Source organism: Sabethes cyaneus, chromosome 1 (assembly GCF_943734655.1).
Source record: "Sabethes cyaneus chromosome 1, idSabCyanKW18_F2, whole genome shotgun sequence".
Lineage (NCBI taxonomy): Eukaryota > Metazoa > Arthropoda > Insecta > Diptera > Culicidae > Sabethes > Sabethes cyaneus.
In genome coordinates, this window is record NC_071353.1 from 125,773,564 (window position 1) to 125,792,968 (window position 19,405).

General features: G+C 44.7%; 1 protein-coding gene across 1 annotated transcript; it reads left to right on the forward strand.

Annotated features, from left to right (window-relative positions):
- Positions 1–439: 439 nt before the first annotated feature.
- LOC128746199 (glycine receptor subunit alpha-2-like) lies at positions 440–18,607 on the forward strand. The gene is made up of 3 exons (XM_053843244.1): positions 440–509; positions 17,995–18,193; positions 18,257–18,607. The coding sequence occupies exons 1-3, from the start codon at positions 478–480 to the stop codon at positions 18,605–18,607; spliced, it is 582 nt and encodes a 193-aa protein (XP_053699219.1). The 5' UTR covers positions 440–477.
- The last annotated feature ends 798 nt before the right edge of the window (positions 18,608–19,405 follow it).

Genomic DNA, 19,405 nt, shown 5'->3' on the forward strand with positions numbered 1-19,405 from the left:
CAAAATTTTTGTTTTCCTTCAAGAAAGTCGAGTATCTTATCAAAGAGCTTAGTTTAGAGAAAAATGTTTAGTCTAAAGTGTGATTTGAAAAGATGCCGCAATATTTTACTTCAATTTTAATATGGTTACACCGTTGTCAGCAATCTGCTTCTGCTAGGATAATTTACATATTGTTAGCCTTTAAAAATACCTTGCAAATAGTATGTTAGGAAAAGAAACGTGTTAAAGCATACGGATTAGTGAGTTTACAACTCTCGGCAGATAACCTAAAAGTGCACACGCGAATGTTTCGGTAATTAACTGCAGCGCGCAGTTGAACGGTGGTAGCACGGGACTGCAGGACCTCTTTTTTGGAAATTCGAATTTTCGCTTTGGAGATGAGGGTATTCTGACTGAATCAGAGCCAGTGAATGACGCGAAACCTTAACCACCATGATCGGAAGATGGATTGTTCTGTTGATTCCACTACTTGCCCGGATGCACGAAACACTAGCGGGAAAAACTTATCGGTGAGTTCCGAGTTTCACCGAGTTTCTATTAGCAAAGCAGCTGGAAAACCTTCGGGGGCCATCTTGTTTTCTGTGTACAGTCAGTGTCACATGCGGAGGGAATGTAGACTAGATCAGTCGGCCAACGAACAGAGAGAAGGAAGCGATAAATGGTTGTCAACAAAGTAGGCTAGGAATTATGCAAGTTACTTTTTTTTCCTTCCGAATCCAACCGACCGCTGGTCGAACGGTTTTAGTTTGGTATCAGTTTTTCTTTTACTCGTACCAAGGACGACGACACTGTTTCCTATTATTCTACACCACGATGCGTGATTCGATAGCAAACCAGGTGTCGTCGTAGGGAAGCCTATCACATGTTTTTGTTGTCAACCGTTTTTTTTTGCTCTAGTATCTGGATGCGTGTTCGGTTGTTATGACGGAACTTTGATAAAAGTTCGCATCATGTTGGGCACATTGCGTTGTAGTTGAGCTTTTTCTATTGTTTTGCATTGGTTCCGGATAGGTTCTAATCTTATTCTAATCTTGGTAATCTTATTTGAAATCCGATCGTTATGATGAAGGTATAGATTAAATAGGCCTTTAATCACAAGTCATGTAAATTTTGTAATATTTTATGAGGAAATATGTCCATTATATGTATTTGTTTTTAACCGTTATGTGTGCGACAAAAAAAACACCTTTAGCAGGGCGACAAGGGTACCCGGGTACCCAAAATTGATATTGTCATAACATCAACAATTTTAAACCGATATTGATAAAATAAGTGTCATTTGATTCGTTAATTTATCTAGTTTTGAATTATTTGGTCATTTGGCCATTAAAAGACATACGGGGCTCAAAATTCCGGAATTCCGACAGAGTGTCCGCTGTGAGGTAGAGAACTGATTGTATTGCAGGAAAATCAATCAAGCGGACATAAAAACTCTAAAAATTCATACAATGAACTATTTCATACAACGAGATGAATCAGGTTGGCCATTCCGGAGTTGGTTCCTGTGGGGTCATGGGTGGCCAGTCTAGGATTGGAGGTAAAACCTAACAATATGGGTATCAAAGTTCTTGGAATTAGTTCGGTAGGTGATATTTTTAACATTTCGATGTATTTTGATTGGTTATTTCGAAAATGGTTTCTACGGGATCCCAGATGATATAGCAGGATTCAAGATAATGCTTAGCATTATCAGAACAGTTCAAAACGTAGAACCAACCGTTATACATTTGGAACCAGTTCCAAAATTATCAATCAGTACTAAACTGGCCATATCAGTTCAAAACATCTAAAAGATCCGCTAAACCAATCCTAATATTGGGTTAGGCACTCAACTGGCCATCTGTAACCCTGCAGGAACCCAATTCTGGAATGGCCAATGCGATTTAAAGTCACCAATTTATATAATAAGATGAAAAAAGGGTCCACAATGTCAAGTTCAAAGCTAATAGGTTTGCTGAAAGCTGATATTCCTTCAAAACAAGCGGCTTCCCACGTTTTACCGGACATTGCTCCGGAATTACCGATTCCCGGGAACTACATGTCATTTGATGGCCAAATGCTTTATTTAATCAAAACTAGATAAATGTACGAATCAAATGCCACTGGTTTCATCCAAATCGGTTCAAGATAGCCAAAGTTATGAACATAGCAAATCATGGGTACCCGGGTACCCTTGTCGCCCTCCTACGTAATAAAAAAATTCAAGTGCCTCTCATTGCTAATCCCCTTTATGGATATGCACCAAAAAACCCTCAATTACTTAAGATCAACGAGTTTTACGATGTCGCAAAATTTCAATGACGTATGTTTTAAATTGAATGAGTTATAACTATTTTAAAACTGAAAAGGTACCCGGGTACCCTGTTGCACACATAACGGTTAAAGTTTCTGCTTTTGATGCAAGAATATATCTTACGGAAAGGTAAGGGTGTAAAATCAGACTTGGAACGCTTATTATTCCCTTATGTTGGAACAAATTATCAAGATTAGGGAATAAACTATAACATTGTGACTAAGTTTCTACTATTCTACTATAAGATTTCCTCTGCATTACCGAATGCCCGCACCTTGCCCTTGACACTACTCATGAGGTTTTGAACTATTGTGGGTCCGACTTCTTTTGATACTTTTAATAATGTTTTTTCGAAACCAGCATTGGCGTAGCTAGAGGGGGTGCCTGGGGTACCAGGCTCCCTCCAGAATTCTGCAGGCCCCCTCCAGAAATTTTCCTCATAGGAATTGGAAACCGGGAAAAAACTCAGTGTATATGTTCAGGGTTGCCACATGCACAGCTTATTCTGTGTTTAACAGATATTTGAAAGAAATCGCCTGTACAGAATCTGTATGCATAGATTACAGATTTTCGCCAAATTACACAGATTAAACAGATTTTTGAGTTTTTACATGAGAGTGAAAGAGACGGAAATAGTCAGCAAATGACGTTCTATCTCTTTCACTCTCATTGTTTTGCATTGAACAGATTTTTACACAAATATTTTTCCTTGCCGTACAGATTGTCAGATTTTTCCAACAAAAAACACAGAATTATATGTGGCATCCCTGTACATGTTCCCGCTGTGTAGATATTTTCTTTTTCACTAGGCATCGCAAAAGCGTAGTTGTCGTCGTCGTCAGTAGCTTAGTAGCCACCCCGGCTCATGCTGTTTCAAGCATTCGTCTCTATTCAACTACATCATGGGCCACTCGTCGCAAATTTCCCACTCACAGAAGTCGCAAATCACTTTCGACCTGGTCGAGGTATCACGATGAGCCTCCCTGTTCCTGATGCGGGTACAGTTGTTAAAGAGAACTATTTTCGTCGCACTATATCCTACTGACTTTCGTCAGATGGCGATGGCAATCTCTCCAAACAGTGCTTGTAGCTCATGATTCATACGGCTCCGTTACTCTTCGCTTTCAGTTTGTACTCCGCCAAATATCGTCCGCAGTACCTTCCGCTCGAAAATAGCGTAGCTAAGACTTATCGACTTTGCCACCTCCAAGAACATGGTCGTACGTATAGTATCTTCTGCCAGCTTAGACTCCTACTCAAGTACAGCTGGATGCCACCAAATCAACCAGAATTACAGATCGACCACGTTTTGATTGACTGTCGGCACTTGACGTCTGATCCTATCGAAGCGCTAACGTTGACGCGGGTAAATGCCTAGTGATGGTTAAGAAGCGCCCAAAACTTTCCGTTGTGAACAACATTCGGTATCGACGTTAGTCTCGGCTAAATTTCGCGCGGTTGAAGCAGCCAAACGTCGCCGTGAACTACGCGCATCCTCTTGAAGCTGTGCTGCTGGAAGAGAATGAGCTCAACGAAGACCCTCTCGAGGATTGTTGAAATACCATCAAAACAGCCATTGGCAGTGTTACGGAGAGCTCCACCGGGCACGTGGCACGAAATCAGCGGAACGACTGGTTTGTCCCATCTACAAAAAGGGTGATCGGCTAGACTGCTGCAACTATCGCGGTATTACGCTGGTAAATGCCGCCTACAAGGTATTCTCCCAGATCCTGTTACGCCGGCTGTCACCGATAGCACAAGGTTTCGTAGGGAATTATCAGGCGGGTTTCATGGGGGCTCGCGCAACTACGGACTAAATTTTTACTCTCCGACAGATCTTGCAGAAATGTCGGGAGTACAACGTGCCCACGCATCACATCTTTATTGATTTCAAAGCAGCATACGATACAGTCGATCGAGACAAGCTATGGCAGATAATGCACGAATACGGTTTTCCGGACAAACTGACGCGACTGATCAGAGCTACATTGGATCGAGTGATGTGTTTCGTACGCATCTCGGGGACACTCTCGAGTCCCTTCGAGACGCGACGAGGGTTGAGACAAGGTGACGGTCTATCCTGCATGCTGTTCAACATCGCTCTTGAGGGGGTGATCCGACGAGCGGGCATCGAAACGAGAGGCACGATTTTTACCAAGAGTAGCCAACTTCTAGGCTTTGCAGATGACTTCGATATCATTGCCAGGAACTTTGCGACGGCGGAGGCAATCTACGCCAGACTGAAAGCGGAGTCTAGGAGAATTGGGCTAAAAATAAATGCGTCGAAGACCAAATACATGAAAGGAAGAGGCTCAAAGGAAACCAATGTGCGCCTCCCACGGACGGTAACCGTTGACGGCGACGAACTAGAAGTGGTAGAGGAGTTCGTGTATTTGGGATCGCTGGTGACCGCGGACAACAACACTAGTAAGGAGATCCAGCGGCGCATCCAAGCGGGAAATCGGGCCTACTTTGCCCTTCGTAAAACGCTACGATCAGGAAGCATACGCCGCCGCACGAAGCTAACAATGTACAAAACCATTATTAGACCAGTAGTTCTTTATGGACTTGAAGCCGTGACGCTGCTTACGGAGGACATACGCGCCCTTGCCGTGTTTGAGCGGAAAGTGCTGCGGACGATATTTGGCGGAGTACAAACTGAAAGCGGAGAGTGGCGGAGGCGTATGAATCACGAGCTACAGGCACTGCTTGGGGAGACTCCCATCGTACATCTAGCGAAAGTTAGCAGGCTACGGTGGGCCGGACACGTCGTAAGGATGCCGGACGACTGTGCGACGAAAATAGTCCTCTTCAACAACCCCACCGGCACCAGGAACAGGGGGGCCCAACGTGCACGATGGCTCGACCAGGTCGAGAGCGATTTGCGACTTCTGAGACGACTAGGAAATTGGCGACGAGTGGCCCAAGACCGAGTTGAATGGAGACGAGTGCTTGAAACAGCACGAGCCACCCCGGCTCTATGCTGCTGAAGAAGAAGAAGAAGATTGGTTTGAGCGCACCCAAATCTTCCGACAAAAAAAAGATGCCTGGAAGAGCAAGATTATGCGAAGCTGGAGTGGCTGTAGCGTTCTCAGGAAACCTGAAAGGTCTACTAGAAACTGAACAGTTCTACAGTTCTTGAAAGACCTTGCACCGCGAGACAAAATATGTCGGGATAAGAATGGTCATGGAAGTAGCATTACGGTGAACACGCAACCTTATTCCGGGCTCTGAAAATAATTTTAATTCTCGGCGTTTACTGGCAAAGCGCAGAAGGAGAATTGACCCGCTCTCTCTGTGGGATAATAGCTTACCCGAAAAGCGAAAAAATATTTTTCTTTTGCAGCGCTTTGCTCTGTCCCCGAATGAGCGTTACAGAGACCATAGGTTACAGGGGCGACAAGGCACTCAAAAATCTTTTTTTGATACGATGGTTTTACAATTGATGGAGGACGGTAGGGGAAACTAATGAAAATCTATACCTATAAAGAAGGATTTCTGTCTGTCTGTCTGTCTGTCTGTCTGTCTGTCTGTCTGTCTGTCTGTCTGTCTGTCTGTCTGTCTGTCTGTCTGTCTGTCTGTCTGTCTGTCTGTCTGTCTGTCTGTCTGTCTGTCTGTCTGTCTGTCTGTCTGTCTGTCTGTCTGTCTGTCTGTCTGTCTGTCTGTCTGTCTGTCTGTCTGTCTGTCTGTCTGTCTGTCTGTCTGTCTGTCTGTCTGTCTGTCTGTCTGTCTGTCTGTCTGTCTGTCTGTCTGTCTGTCTGTCTGTCTGTCTGTCTGTCTGTCTGTCTGTCTGTCTGTCTGTCTGTCTGTCTGTCTGTCTGTCTGTCTGTCTGTCTGTCTGTCTGTCTGTCTGTCTGTCTGTCTGTCTGTCTGTCTGTCTGTCTGTCTGTCTGTCTGTCTGTCTGTCTGTCTGTCTGTCTGTCTGTCTGTCTGTCTGTCTGTCTGTCTGTCTGTCTGTCTGTCTGTCTGTCTGTCTGTCTGTCTGTCTGTCTGTCTGTCTGTCTGTCTGTCTGTCTGTCTGTCTGTCTGTCTGTCTGTCTGTCTGTCTGTCTGTCTGTCTGTCTGTCTGTCTGTCTGTCTGTCTGTCTGTCTGTCTGTCTGTCTGTCTGTCTGTCTGTCTGTCTGTCTGTCTGTCTGTCTGTCTGTCTGTCTGTCTGTCTGTCTGTCTGTCTGTCTGTCTGTCTGTCTGTCTGTCTGTCTGTCTGTCTGTCTGTCTGTCTGTCTGTCTGTCTGTCTGTCTGTCTGTCTGTCTGTCTGTCTGTCTGTCTGTCTGTCTGTCTGTCTGTCTGTCTGTCTGTCTGTCTGTCTGTCTGTCTGTCTGTCTGTCTGTCTGTCTGTCTGTCTGTCTGTCTGTCTGTCTGTCTGTCTGTCTGTCTGTCTGTCTGTCTGTCTGTCTGTCTGTCTGTCTGTCTGTCTGTCTGTCTGTCTGTCTGTCTGTCTGTCTGTCTGTCTGTCTGTCTGTCTGTCTGTCTGTCTGTCTGTCTGTCTGTCTGTCTGTCTGTCTGTCTGTCTGTCTGTCTGTCTGTCTGTCTGTCTGTCTGTCTGTCTGTCTGTCTGTCTGTCTGTCTGTCTGTCTGTCTGTCTGTCTGTCTGTCTGTCTGTCTGTCTGTCTGTCTGTCTGTCTGTCTGTCTGTCTGTCTGTCTGTCTGTCTGTCTGTCTGTCTGTCTGTCTGTCTGTCTGTCTGTCTGTCTGTCTGTCTGTCTGTCTGTCTGTCTGTCTGTCTGTCTGTCTGTCTGTCTGTCTGTCTGTCTGTCTGTCTGTCTGTCTGTCTGTCTGTCTGTCTGTCTGTCTGTCTGTCTGTCTGTCTGTCTGTCTGTCTGTCTGTCTGTCTGTCTGTCTGTCTGTCTGTCTGTCTGTCTGTCTGTCTGTCTGTCTGTCTGTCTGTCTGTCTGTCTGTCTGTCTGTCTGTCTGTCTGTCTGTCTGTCTGTCTGTCTGTCTGTCTGTCTGTCTGTCTGTCTGTCTGTCTGTCTGTCTGTCTGTCTGTCTGTCTGTCTGTCTGTCTGTCTGTCTGTCTGTCTGTCTGTCTGTCTGTCTGTCTGTCTGTCTGTCTGTCTGTCTGTCTGTCTGTCTGTCTGTCTGTCTGTCTGTCTGTCTGTCTGTCTGTCTGTCTGTCTGTCTGTCTGTCTGTCTGTCTGTCTGTCTGTCTGTCTGTCTGTCTGTCTGTCTGTCTGTCTGTCTGTCTGTCTGTCTGTCTGTCTGTCTGTCTGTCTGTCTGTCTGTCTGTCTGTCTGTCTGTCTGTCTGTCTGTCTGTCTGTCTGTCTGTCTGTCTGTCTGTCTGTCTGTCTGTCTGTCTGTCTGTCTGTCTGTCTGTCTGTCTGTCTGTCTGTCTGTCTGTCTGTCTGTCTGTCTGTCTGTCTGTCTGTCTGTCTGTCTGTCTGTCTGTCTGTCTGTCTGTCTGTCTGTCTGTCTGTCTGTCTGTCTGTCTGTCTGTCTGTCTGTCTGTCTGTCTGTCTGTCTGTCTGTCTGTCTGTCTGTCTGTCTGTCTGTCTGTCTGTCTGTCTGTCTGTCTGTCTGTCTGTCTGTCTGTCTGTCTGTCTGTCTGTCTGTCTGTCTGTCTGTCTGTCTGTCTGTCTGTCTGTCTGTCTGTCTGTCTGTCTGTCTGTCTGTCTGTCTGTCTGTCTGTCTGTCTGTCTGTCTGTCTGTCTGTCTGTCTGTCTGTCTGTCTGTCTGTCTGTCTGTCTGTCTGTCTGTCTGTCTGTCTGTCTGTCTGTCTGTCTGTCTGTCTGTCTGTCTGTCTGTCTGTCTGTCTGTCTGTCTGTCTGTCTGTCTGTCTGTCTGTCTGTCTGTCTGTCTGTCTGTCTGTCTGTCTGTCTGTCTGTCTGTCTGTCTGTCTGTCTGTCTGTCTGTCTGTCTGTCTGTCTGTCTGTCTGTCTGTCTGTCTGTCTGTCTGTCTGTCTGTCTGTCTGTCTGTCTGTCTGTCTGTCTGTCTGTCTGTCTGTCTGTCTGTCTGTCTGTCTGTCTGTCTGTCTGTCTGTCTGTCTGTCTGTCTGTCTGTCTGTCTGTCTGTCTGTCTGTCTGTCTGTCTGTCTGTCTGTCTGTCTGTCTGTCTGTCTGTCTGTCTGTCTGTCTGTCTGTCTGTCTGTCTGTCTGTCTGTCTGTCTGTCTGTCTGTCTGTCTGTCTGTCTGTCTGTCTGTCTGTCTGTCTGTCTGTCTGTCTGTCTGTCTGTCTGTCTGTCTGTCTGTCTGTCTGTCTGTCTGTCTGTCTGTCTGTCTGTCTGTCTGTCTGTCTGTCTGTCTGTCTGTCTGTCTGTCTGTCTGTCTGTCTGTCTGTCTGTCTGTCTGTCTGTCTGTCTGTCTGTCTGTCTGTCTGTCTGTCTGTCTGTCTGTCTGTCTGTCTGTCTGTCTGTCTGTCTGTCTGTCTGTCTGTCTGTCTGTCTGTCTGTCTGTCTGTCTGTCTGTCTGTCTGTCTGTCTGTCTGTCTGTCTGTCTGTCTGTCTGTCTGTCTGTCTGTCTGTCTGTCTGTCTGTCTGTCTGTCTGTCTGTCTGTCTGTCTGTCTGTCTGTCTGTCTGTCTGTCTGTCTGTCTGTCTGTCTGTCTGTCTGTCTGTCTGTCTGTCTGTCTGTCTGTCTGTCTGTCTGTCTGTCTGTCTGTCTGTCTGTCTGTCTGTCTGTCTGTCTGTCTGTCTGTCTGTCTGTCTGTCTGTCTGTCTGTCTGTCTGTCTGTCTGTCTGTCTGTCTGTCTGTCTGTCTGTCTGTCTGTCTGTCTGTCTGTCTGTCTGTCTGTCTGTCTGTCTGTCTGTCTGTCTGTCTGTCTGTCTGTCTGTCTGTCTGTCTGTCTGTCTGTCTGTCTGTCTGTCTGTCTGTCTGTCTGTCTGTCTGTCTGTCTGTCTGTCTGTCTGTCTGTCTGTCTGTCTGTCTGTCTGTCTGTCTGTCTGTCTGTCTGTCTGTCTGTCTGTCTGTCTGTCTGTCTGTCTGTCTGTCTGTCTGTCTGTCTGTCTGTCTGTCTGTCTGTCTGTCTGTCTGTCTGTCTGTCTGTCTGTCTGTCTGTCTGTCTGTCTGTCTGTCTGTCTGTCTGTCTGTCTGTCTGTCTGTCTGTCTGTCTGTCTGTCTGTCTGTCTGTCTGTCTGTCTGTCTGTCTGTCTGTCTGTCTGTCTGTCTGTCTGTCTGTCTGTCTGTCTGTCTGTCTGTCTGTCTGTCTGTCTGTCTGTCTGTCTGTCTGTCTGTCTGTCTGTCTGTCTGTCTGTCTGTCTGTCTGTCTGTCTGTCTGTCTGTCTGTCTGTCTGTCTGTCTGTCTGTCTGTCTGTCTGTCTGTCTGTCTGTCTGTCTGTCTGTCTGTCTGTCTGTCTGTCTGTCTGTCTGTCTGTCTGTCTGTCTGTCTGTCTGTCTGTCTGTCTGTCTGTCTGTCTGTCTGTCTGTCTGTCTGTCTGTCTGTCTGTCTGTCTGTCTGTCTGTCTGTCTGTCTGTCTGTCTGTCTGTCTGTCTGTCTGTCTGTCTGTCTGTCTGTCTGTCTGTCTGTCTGTCTGTCTGTCTGTCTGTCTGTCTGTCTGTCTGTCTGTCTGTCTGTCTGTCTGTCTGTCTGTCTGTCTGTCTGTCTGTCTGTCTGTCTGTCTGTCTGTCTGTCTGTCTGTCTGTCTGTCTGTCTGTCTGTCTGTCTGTCTGTCTGTCTGTCTGTCTGTCTGTCTGTCTGTCTGTCTGTCTGTCTGTCTGTCTGTCTGTCTGTCTGTCTGTCTGTCTGTCTGTCTGTCTGTCTGTCTGTCTGTCTGTCTGTCTGTCTGTCTGTCTGTCTGTCTGTCTGTCTGTCTGTCTGTCTGTCTGTCTGTCTGTCTGTCTGTCTGTCTGTCTGTCTGTCTGTCTGTCTGTCTGTCTGTCTGTCTGTCTGTCTGTCTGTCTGTCTGTCTGTCTGTCTGTCTGTCTGTCTGTCTGTCTGTCTGTCTGTCTGTCTGTCTGTCTGTCTGTCTGTCTGTCTGTCTGTCTGTCTGTCTGTCTGTCTGTCTGTCTGTCTGTCTGTCTGTCTGTCTGTCTGTCTGTCTGTCTGTCTGTCTGTCTGTCTGTCTGTCTGTCTGTCTGTCTGTCTGTCTGTCTGTCTGTCTGTCTGTCTGTCTGTCTGTCTGTCTGTCTGTCTGTCTGTCTGTCTGTCTGTCTGTCTGTCTGTCTGTCTGTCTGTCTGTCTGTCTGTCTGTCTGTCTGTCTGTCTGTCTGTCTGTCTGTCTGTCTGTCTGTCTGTCTGTCTGTCTGTCTGTCTGTCTGTCTGTCTGTCTGTCTGTCTGTCTGTCTGTCTGTCTGTCTGTCTGTCTGTCTGTCTGTCTGTCTGTCTGTCTGTCTGTCTGTCTGTCTGTCTGTCTGTCTGTCTGTCTGTCTGTCCTGTGTTCCTTATAGAATCAAAAACTACTGAACCAATCGGCGTGAAAATTTGGGAATTATAACTCCTCTCCCCTTTAAGAGGGGGGGTTTTCATACAAATTTCCTCATAACTCGAGAACTAATCAAGCAAATAGAACCAAATTTGGCATGTGAAAGTTTTCGAGGGCAAGAAAATTTTCTATGTTGAATTAGGACCCCTCCTCACTTTAAGAGGGGGGGCTCCTGTACAAATGAAATACCAATTTCCTCATAACTCTAGAACTAATCAAGCAAATGGAACCAAATTTGGCATGTGTGTGTTTTTGAAGACAAAATTTTTTTCTATGATGAATTGGGACCCCTCCCTACTTTAAGTGGGGGGGGGGGGGTCCTATACAAACGAAATACAAATTTCCTTATAACTCGAGAGCTAATCCAGCAAATGGAACCAAATTTGGTATGTGGGTGTTTTCGGTGACAAGAATTTATTCTATGGTAAATTGAGACCCCTCCCTCTTTATAAGGGGAATTGTAACTCCTCTCCCCTTTAAGAGGGGGGGCTTCCATACAAATTTCCTCATAACTCGAGAACTAATCAAGCAAATGGAACCAAATTTGGCATGTGAAGGTTTTCGAGGGCAGGAAAATTTTCTACGGTGAATTAGGACCCCTCCCCACTCTAAGAGGGGGGGCTCCTGTACAAATGAAATACAAATTTCCTCCTAACTCGAGAACTAATCAAGCAAATAGAACAACATTTGGCATGTGGGTGTTTTTTTTGGTGACAAGAATTTATTCTATGGTGAATTGAGACCCCTCCCCTCTTTATAAGAGGAATTATAACTCCTCTCCCCTTTAAGAGGGGGGGCTTCCATACAAATTTCCTCATAACTCGAGAACTAATCAAGCAAATGGAACCAAATTTGGCATGTGAAGGTTTTCGAGAGCAAGAAAATTTTCTATGGTGAATTAGGACCCCTCCCCACTTTAAGAGGAGGGGCTCCTGTACAAATGAAATACAAATTTCCTCATAACTCGAGAACTAATCAAGCGAATTGAACCAAATTTGGCATATGTGTGTTTTTGGAGACAATTTTTTTTTCAATGATGAATTGGGACCCCTCCCCACTTTAGGAGGGAGGGTCCTATACAAACGAAATACAAATTTCCTCATAACTCGAGAACTAATCCAGCAAATGGAACCAAATTTGGCGTGTAGGTGTTTTTGGAGGCAAGAATTTTTTCTGTGATGAATTAGGACCTCTTCCCACATTAGGAGGGGGGGCTCCAATACAAATGAAATACAAATTTCCCCATAACTCGAGAACTAATCAAGCAAATAGAACCAAATTCGGCATGTGGAGGTTTTTGGAGGCAAAAATATTTTCTACGGTGAATTAGGATCCTTCCACACTTCAAGAGGGGGGGCTTCTACACAAATGAAATACAAATTTCCTCATAATTCGAGAACTAATCAAGCAAATGGAACCATATTTGGCATGTGGGTGTTTTTGGAGGCAACCATTTTTCCCATTATGAATTAGGACTTCTTACCTTTTTAGGAGGGGGGGGGCTCCCATTCAAACGAAATACAAATTTGCTCATAACTTTAGAACTAATCAAGCAAATGGAACCAAATTTGGCATGTGAGAGTTTTAGATGGCAGAATTTTTTTTCTGTGGTGTATTACGACCCCTTTCCCTTTTAAGAGGGTGGGCTCCCATACAAATGAAATACGAATTTCCTTATAATTTGAGTACTAATCAAGCAAATGGAACCAAATTTAGCATGTAGGAGATTTTTGAGTCTTGAATTTATTTTATGATAGTTAGAGACCTCTCACCCCTGTGGTAGGGGGGTATGGACTCTCATACAAATAAAACAGAAATTTTTGCGAAACTCAAAAACTAATCCAACTCGAGAAATTCGAGACTCTTCCATAAAACATTAATCAATAACAAGACCACAAAAACTATCTATAGTAACACTAGATCATTCAGGACGAGCCGGTCGCGAGTGTTGCCGGTGACCCGCCGTCGGAAGCGCCGCCCACTGGGGGGCTTGCAAAACTCGAGATAGTGACAAAGATCATCCGAGATTCATGATTTATGTACAACACAGGTTAATTTGTGGCAATACGAAGTTTGTCGGGTCAGCTAGTAAAAGATAAATAAAGATAACTCTCCGTTATGATTTAAAATTTAGCGGTTTTTGAGTACCTTGTCGCCTCTATAATCTCTAGTCTCTGTAATGAGCATCAGTGTAGCTTCATCTTTTAGTCCATAGAATTGCCTGTCCGTTATTCTCTTTGGGATCGGAGCAAAATTTAACAGTTTCTTGTCTACAGTGTGTGAAGAAAAGAATAGCTCTACAGGGTGTTCAATAAGTTTGAATACACTTCAAAAACTACAAGGTATACAGCCCTAAGGGTTGTACGAAAGGGTGACGTAGGACCATATCAGATCATCAGAACAAAGACTAACGTATTTCTGGTATATGTATGTTTATAAGAATCTGTGAGTGGCATTGTTTAAGTGAATGTTTAAAAGAGAAGAGCGAAATATTCAGATTCAATTCTTCATTTAATGCAATGGTGGCTTTGAAAATACGTGGACGAGGGTTCATAAGCACAAAGCCTGTAACCTTTGAGACATAGAGATTTCTTTTAAAAATCACTTGTGTGCATCATAAAGGTTGGAAGGGTAATGAATGACCAATTTCTGTTTTATTTGTATGAAAGTCCTTATCCTCCTACCACAGCGGTGAGGGGTCTCAAAGCATCATAAAATAAATAAATTCAAAATAAATTCATGCCTCCAAAAAACCCCACCTGTCAAATTTGGTTCCATTTGCTTGTTTAGTTCTAGAGTTATGAGGAAATTTGTATTTCATTTGTATGGGAGCCCCCCTCTTAGAAGGGGAAGAGGTCTCAGTACACCGTAGAAAAAAATCCTGCCTTCTGAAACCCCCACATGCCAAATTTGTTCTCGAATATTGATTAGTTCTCGAATATTGAGGAAATTTGTGTTTCATTTCTACAGGAGCCCCCCCTCCCTCTTACGCCCTCCTTAAAATTGCTCTTCAACCCCTTCCCCCCATAAAATTGCTGGTCATTTTATCTATCCAACGACATATAGATTGCTCAGTTTCGTTCAGTAGTTTAGTAGTTATTAGCATTTGAAATCTTTCATTCAAACGTTACACTTCTATTTTCGTTTTCACAAAGTGCTACCCAGTCCCAATATAGTAAACAAAGACGTAGTCCTACGTCAAAATGTGTTTTTGAAAAATGAAAATACAAGATATTCTTTTCTGAGTCAATTTTTATTGAAGCAGTGGTTATTTAGAGCCTTTACGACATATTTGGTGGAAACATCCCCCCCCCTTGTCCTTTATGACGAGTTTGACACGTTTCTCAAAAGAATCACACGCGGCACGCACCTGGTCCATGGGCATCTCGTCCCAGATCTTGGAAATAAGCTTCTTAAACTGGTCCATAGTGCTCACTTTATGTTCGCTCTGCTTAGCCAGCATGTACGACCATACATAAAAGGGATTAAGATCCGGGGAGGGAGGCCACAAAGTGTTATCGAGAAAATCAGTCAAATTCTCCCGACACCATGCTTGGACGATATCCGCCATGTGGGCCGGTACGCCATTCTGCTGAAAGACGTAATGATCCTTCCCGTAGAGGTCCCGAAGTGCCGGGGCCACAACCTTCTCCAGAACCTCGGTCTAATAGTACGCGGCGTTGATTTTCATGTTTTTTTTTCGATAAACACCAGTGGAAGCCCCCCAAACCATCACCGACGCAGCGCTCTGTAACCGTGGGATGTTTATGTGGGACGGGGAGATACTGGCCAACGTTGGCGCCCACAGTCGATTATTTTGGACATTGTGCGGCTGTTGCAAGATGAAGAGTTTCTCATCAGAAAACACGAACTCCTGACCAGCGTGCCGCAAAAGTATCAGTTTTGCTCTGTTCAGCTTCTTCTCCGTTGTAGCCTCCGTTACCCCGTGAACCTTGCGTTTCTTGTACGGCTTGCATCCCAGGTTCTTCGCCATGATGGTGTGAGCAGTCCCGATCGACGCATCTAGGTCAACAGCGGTCTTCCGGATCGAGCTGTTCATTTTTTGACGAACCCGCTCCCTCACCAACTTGATGGCTGCTGGCATCCTCGCCGAAAGCGGCCGTCCGGATCTAGCACGGTCCTTGGCCGAGCCCGTCTCTCGATACCGACGGATGGTGTTATAGATGAAATTCCGCTTCACCCCGAGGGATTTCAACCGCCGAAATATGTCGCCGGGTCGCTCATCTCGCAAACAACTTTACTACGACGTTGCGGTACTCCTTCATCGCGCACGGTAAACAAATAACAAATGACATCAAGTCGACACCTTGCGCGTCGGTTAGCCTATATATAAGGCTTAAGCTGACACCAATACCAATACACAGAATGCACATGATGCGCACTTACACAACGATGAAAAGTTATATTCGAACTTATTGAACACCATGTAAAATATTCCCTTAAATTTTCATTTGGCCTGTGAATGTGCTATATTTCTGACATTTATCTTACGCACACTTCGTTGTGATACGAATACGCAATTTGTTCACATCAGATGCATTAGAAAAATATGGCGTCATGTTGTGAAATCGTTTCAGAAGTTTCAAAGAAATTGTTCTCTACCGAGTTCTCTACAGCTCTATCTAGCCGGTTAGATAGAGCGTAGAGCTCTACCGAACGCCATATTGACATGGCATTTGGTAGAGCTCTACGCTCTCCAGTTTCTCCAGTGGAGACACTCCGTAGAGTGCGTGGTAGAGCTCCACGCAAAAGTTCTCTGTAGAGCGGTAAAGTGGTAGAGACTAATAGTGTACACATTACTGGTAGAGTCTCTACACTCTACGCTTTTTACTCTACCGAAATAACTCTATAGTGAACACTTGGTTTAAGAGAAAACACCATTCAGTAGAGTACTGAATTGAGAGATTGACCATGGCAACTCAGTAGCTCGCGAAAACTTGTCATCATTAAACCAGCGACACACGTTTCACGTAATCAATGAGTGTCGTTGGTTTATTGATGCGAGTTTTTGAGTGAGATGGCCAGTCTCTCAATTCAGAACTCTACCATTTAGGCATTATTCGGAGCGAGAGCAAACGGATTGAACAGAAAACGAGAAAGCGGAAAACAGAGAACTGGGTCGTTATGTGAAGCAGATAGCTTAGTCTCTGTGCGGTTAAGATGCGCAAAAACAAACCTGTAAACACCTGAATGGCACCAAGGTGGAGAATCATGCCGGCGGAGAACACAATTTCGACAGTGCGAAGAAGAGGTTCCATTCCCAATGATAAGCAATGTTGAGGAGGATATCATGTAGCTTAAGAACAATAAATCGCCCGGGATTCTATAGCAACATGGAAGATGTTGCAAGTGCTGCTTGGGCATTTGACCGGTTGTTTTCTACGGGCATGAAACGTAGACAATGCTTGAGGAGGACCTACGAGTGCTCGGAGTGTTCGAAAGACGAGTGCTAAGCGCGATCTTCGCCGGCGTACAGGAGAACGAAGTATGGAGCCGAAGGATGAACCATGAACACGCACAGCCCTATGGCGAAGCCAGTACCCAGTCAGCATTTTCATATGTATAATTAGATTACAAATTAGAGTTACGTACTGATATGTATCCAACAAAATCGTATTTGACGCGCAAAAGCCGCTTATCCGTACCATTTTGGAGGCGATATACGCACTGAGGAATAATCTTGAGCGATACATTTATATAGGCATTTCAATACGATAAGATCCGATTAAGCGCGACAAACTTCATACAGCTATACGACTTTGTGCTGAAAATCGTATATTTGTCAGCTACTAGCATTATAAACGATAGAATATCAACTTGTGCGCATTTCATTAGGCTTTATTTACGAATCCGGGTTTGTTAAGAGATATTTACGATAATTTTCGAACATTGATATACGAGTTGGTGCTGGCTGGGTATTCAAAAGGTGACAAAAAGTAAACGGACAGGATAGGCAGAGCACCGGACAAGTACCCTGCGAAAATAGCGATTTTTCAAAGACCCCATAACAAGAAGACTGGCAGCTCTGCCAATATTCAGGAGACACTGATGGTAGCTCGCCCTTGCGGCGAAGGTAGTCTCTGAATGCATCTGTGTGAGTGAGTGTGAGTGATAATATTCATACCGCCATGCCAACATAGTCGAACAAATATCAATAAAAAATTTTGTTGAGCTTACTTATACTCATGCGAAATTTACAACCTTCGCAAATAAAAGCGTCGCTGATGCTGACGCATGGTTTTTATATGAACAAATAACTGAAAAAACAATCTTGTTAATAATGGGGTCTTCGGTTTTCTTCAAATCCGCTAAGAACAAGATGACTAGGGGCGAGCAAGATGGTGAGATCAGGTGGAGCAGAATCTGGTGGAGAGTATCACGGTGTCCTAGGTAGTCCACAATTGACTGAATTGGAGAAATTTTGTTCATCAGGCTTTTTAGGACGACAAGTCAATTAACACCAAACATGTCTCTTTACCAGTCTAACACCAGCCATGCCTAGTAGCAGGATGACAAATCCAGTTAAAACGGCGTCTCGCATCCGTGAGGCCACAGAAAGGGCAGCAGGCGCTTCTGGAGTCACTTGTCCCGTTGATGGTACCCGGTGTGATGTACGCCTGACTTATCTTGGGGCACTCACACCTTCCAAATCAAGAACTTTTATGTGAATTTGTCAACCTTACCTCCTCAGGAACGGCAGATCGTGCTGTGGCAGCGTCACACTCCTGTCCGGTAACTACTTTATGTCCGCCTTGATGTTAGCTTTGTCGTCCATCACGACGCACCACGGTTCCATCAACAACTCTCGGTACAGCTTACTGGCGCAGCTTTAGACGATCGAGTTTTGTTTGTCGTGCCGGTTCGGTATCTTTTGAATTTCGAAGACGTGGAGACCGTCTTCTTCACCGTACCGTCACCGTCAAGACCTTATCTGTCTCCTGCATCGCACCGTTAATCAAAAATTTCAGCCGACGCTTCATCATACTTAACACCTTCCTGCCTGTTCGCCGCTGTGTATCTGGATTTCCTTGGATGTCTTTGCCACTCTGGACACCGTTGAATATTAGAATGCCAGATGTTTCTCGATCCAGCTGTGAGATGCAGTCGAATTTTCCACGACGGCGTACATGATTTCTTGGTGAAACTGTTCATGTTGAGCTTCTCTAGATATTCTGTCCACTCTTTCAAAAAGGTGTCACACAAAAACCAACTCCTACATGAATACATTTGTTGTAAGTTACAACTTGTAACACACTAAACCCATATTGATTTTGTCATTTTGTTTTATTCGGGATCACATTAACTGGCATTAAACTCTATTCCGCAGAAATAACTACGCCAACTATTCGGACGTAGCCGAGCTGTCTACTAAGCATCCTGCAGCTAGTTTGTCCCTGAACGACATTCTTCCGTTGCATCACAAAACGTACGACAAAAACCGAGCACCCAAGCTTCTCGGTCAACCAACGGTCGTCTACTTCCACGTGACGGTACTGTCTATCGATTCAATCAACGAAGAATCGATGGTAAGTTCTTCCTCTATCATGGACTATGGATACATCTTGTAATTGGCTCCGTTTTCCCTGCAGACGTACGTCGCGGACATCTTTTTGGCACAAAGCTGGCGCGATCCTCGGCTGCGGCTGCCGGAGAACATGAGCGAAGAGTACCGGATACTGGACGTCGACTGGCTGCACAGTATCTGGCGGCCGGATTGCTTCTTCAAGAACGCCAAGAAGGTGACCTTCCACGAGATGAGCATACCGAACCACTATCTGTGGCTCTATCACGACAAAACGTTGCTGTACATGTCCAAGCTGACGCTGGTGCTGTCCTGTGCGATGAAGTTCGAATCGTACCCGCACGACACCCAGGTCTGTTCCATGATGATCGAAAGTCGTAAGTATAGTGTGGACAACAAAGACAATGATGGTTGGTAGGTACAGAGGAACAGTGTTTCATTTAGCGTGACTCAATCTGTCTAGTGCGGTTAGTTTGATGGCAGAATATGGTATTTTTTCATTTTGCAGAAATGATAAACATGTTTTCAGCAATCATAACTGAATGAATGTTTTCTATTTTTGTTTTTACCTATATATTTTAGCAGATAGTTGATACTACTTCTCCTAGGCGAGGATCTACACACTTAAATAAAAGCACTGAGCTCGGCAAAATTTTGCCGAAATTTCAACAGCCGAACGTTCGGTAAAAATGTCGATAGTGTAGATGGTAAAAATGTCGAGTGTGTACCCTACGCCGTCTAATATTATTTTTATAAAATTTTCGGTCATTTCTAGAAAGGTGAATTCGGACTATAGGGTAATGTATTGGATGGAAGCGCACTTTATCAATTTATCTTTAATATAGAATTGCAGGCTTCATAAGAAAAGTTAACTACTGATGCGACATTTGCTTCTTTCACAGATCATTGCATAAAACTAATTGTTGGAACTTATAGTTGAAACCCATTCTTTTTGAATTCGTTGGAAGAGGGAGGAAAAAACAGCCAGAGAAGATAGAAGCTAAAAATGTAATGTCATTTACAGCAGTCCCCCGAATCGGACCGTGATGTACGCCCATGGCGATTTCTTAGTTGTCCATTAATCAATAGCGTTCATTTTTGGTATATTTTTAGTATCTGGTATAACCTAGTCAACTACCAAAATTCAACTTTATTGGTTAATGAACAGCTGAGATATCGCGTTCGGCGCTCGGCACCATCCATCGCCTTATTCGGG

Excerpts from the sequence above, each read along its gene's own strand:
- LOC128746199 (XM_053843244.1), top strand. The coding sequence starts at position 478 with ATGCACGAAACACTAGCGGGAAAAACTTATCG. Across the intron at positions 510-17,994 it reads CTAGCGGGAAAAACTTATCG|AAATAACTACGCCAACTATT; the intron begins GTGAGTTCCGAG and ends TCTATTCCGCAG. Across the intron at positions 18,194-18,256 it reads CAATCAACGAAGAATCGATG|ACGTACGTCGCGGACATCTT; the intron begins GTAAGTTCTTCC and ends TTTTCCCTGCAG.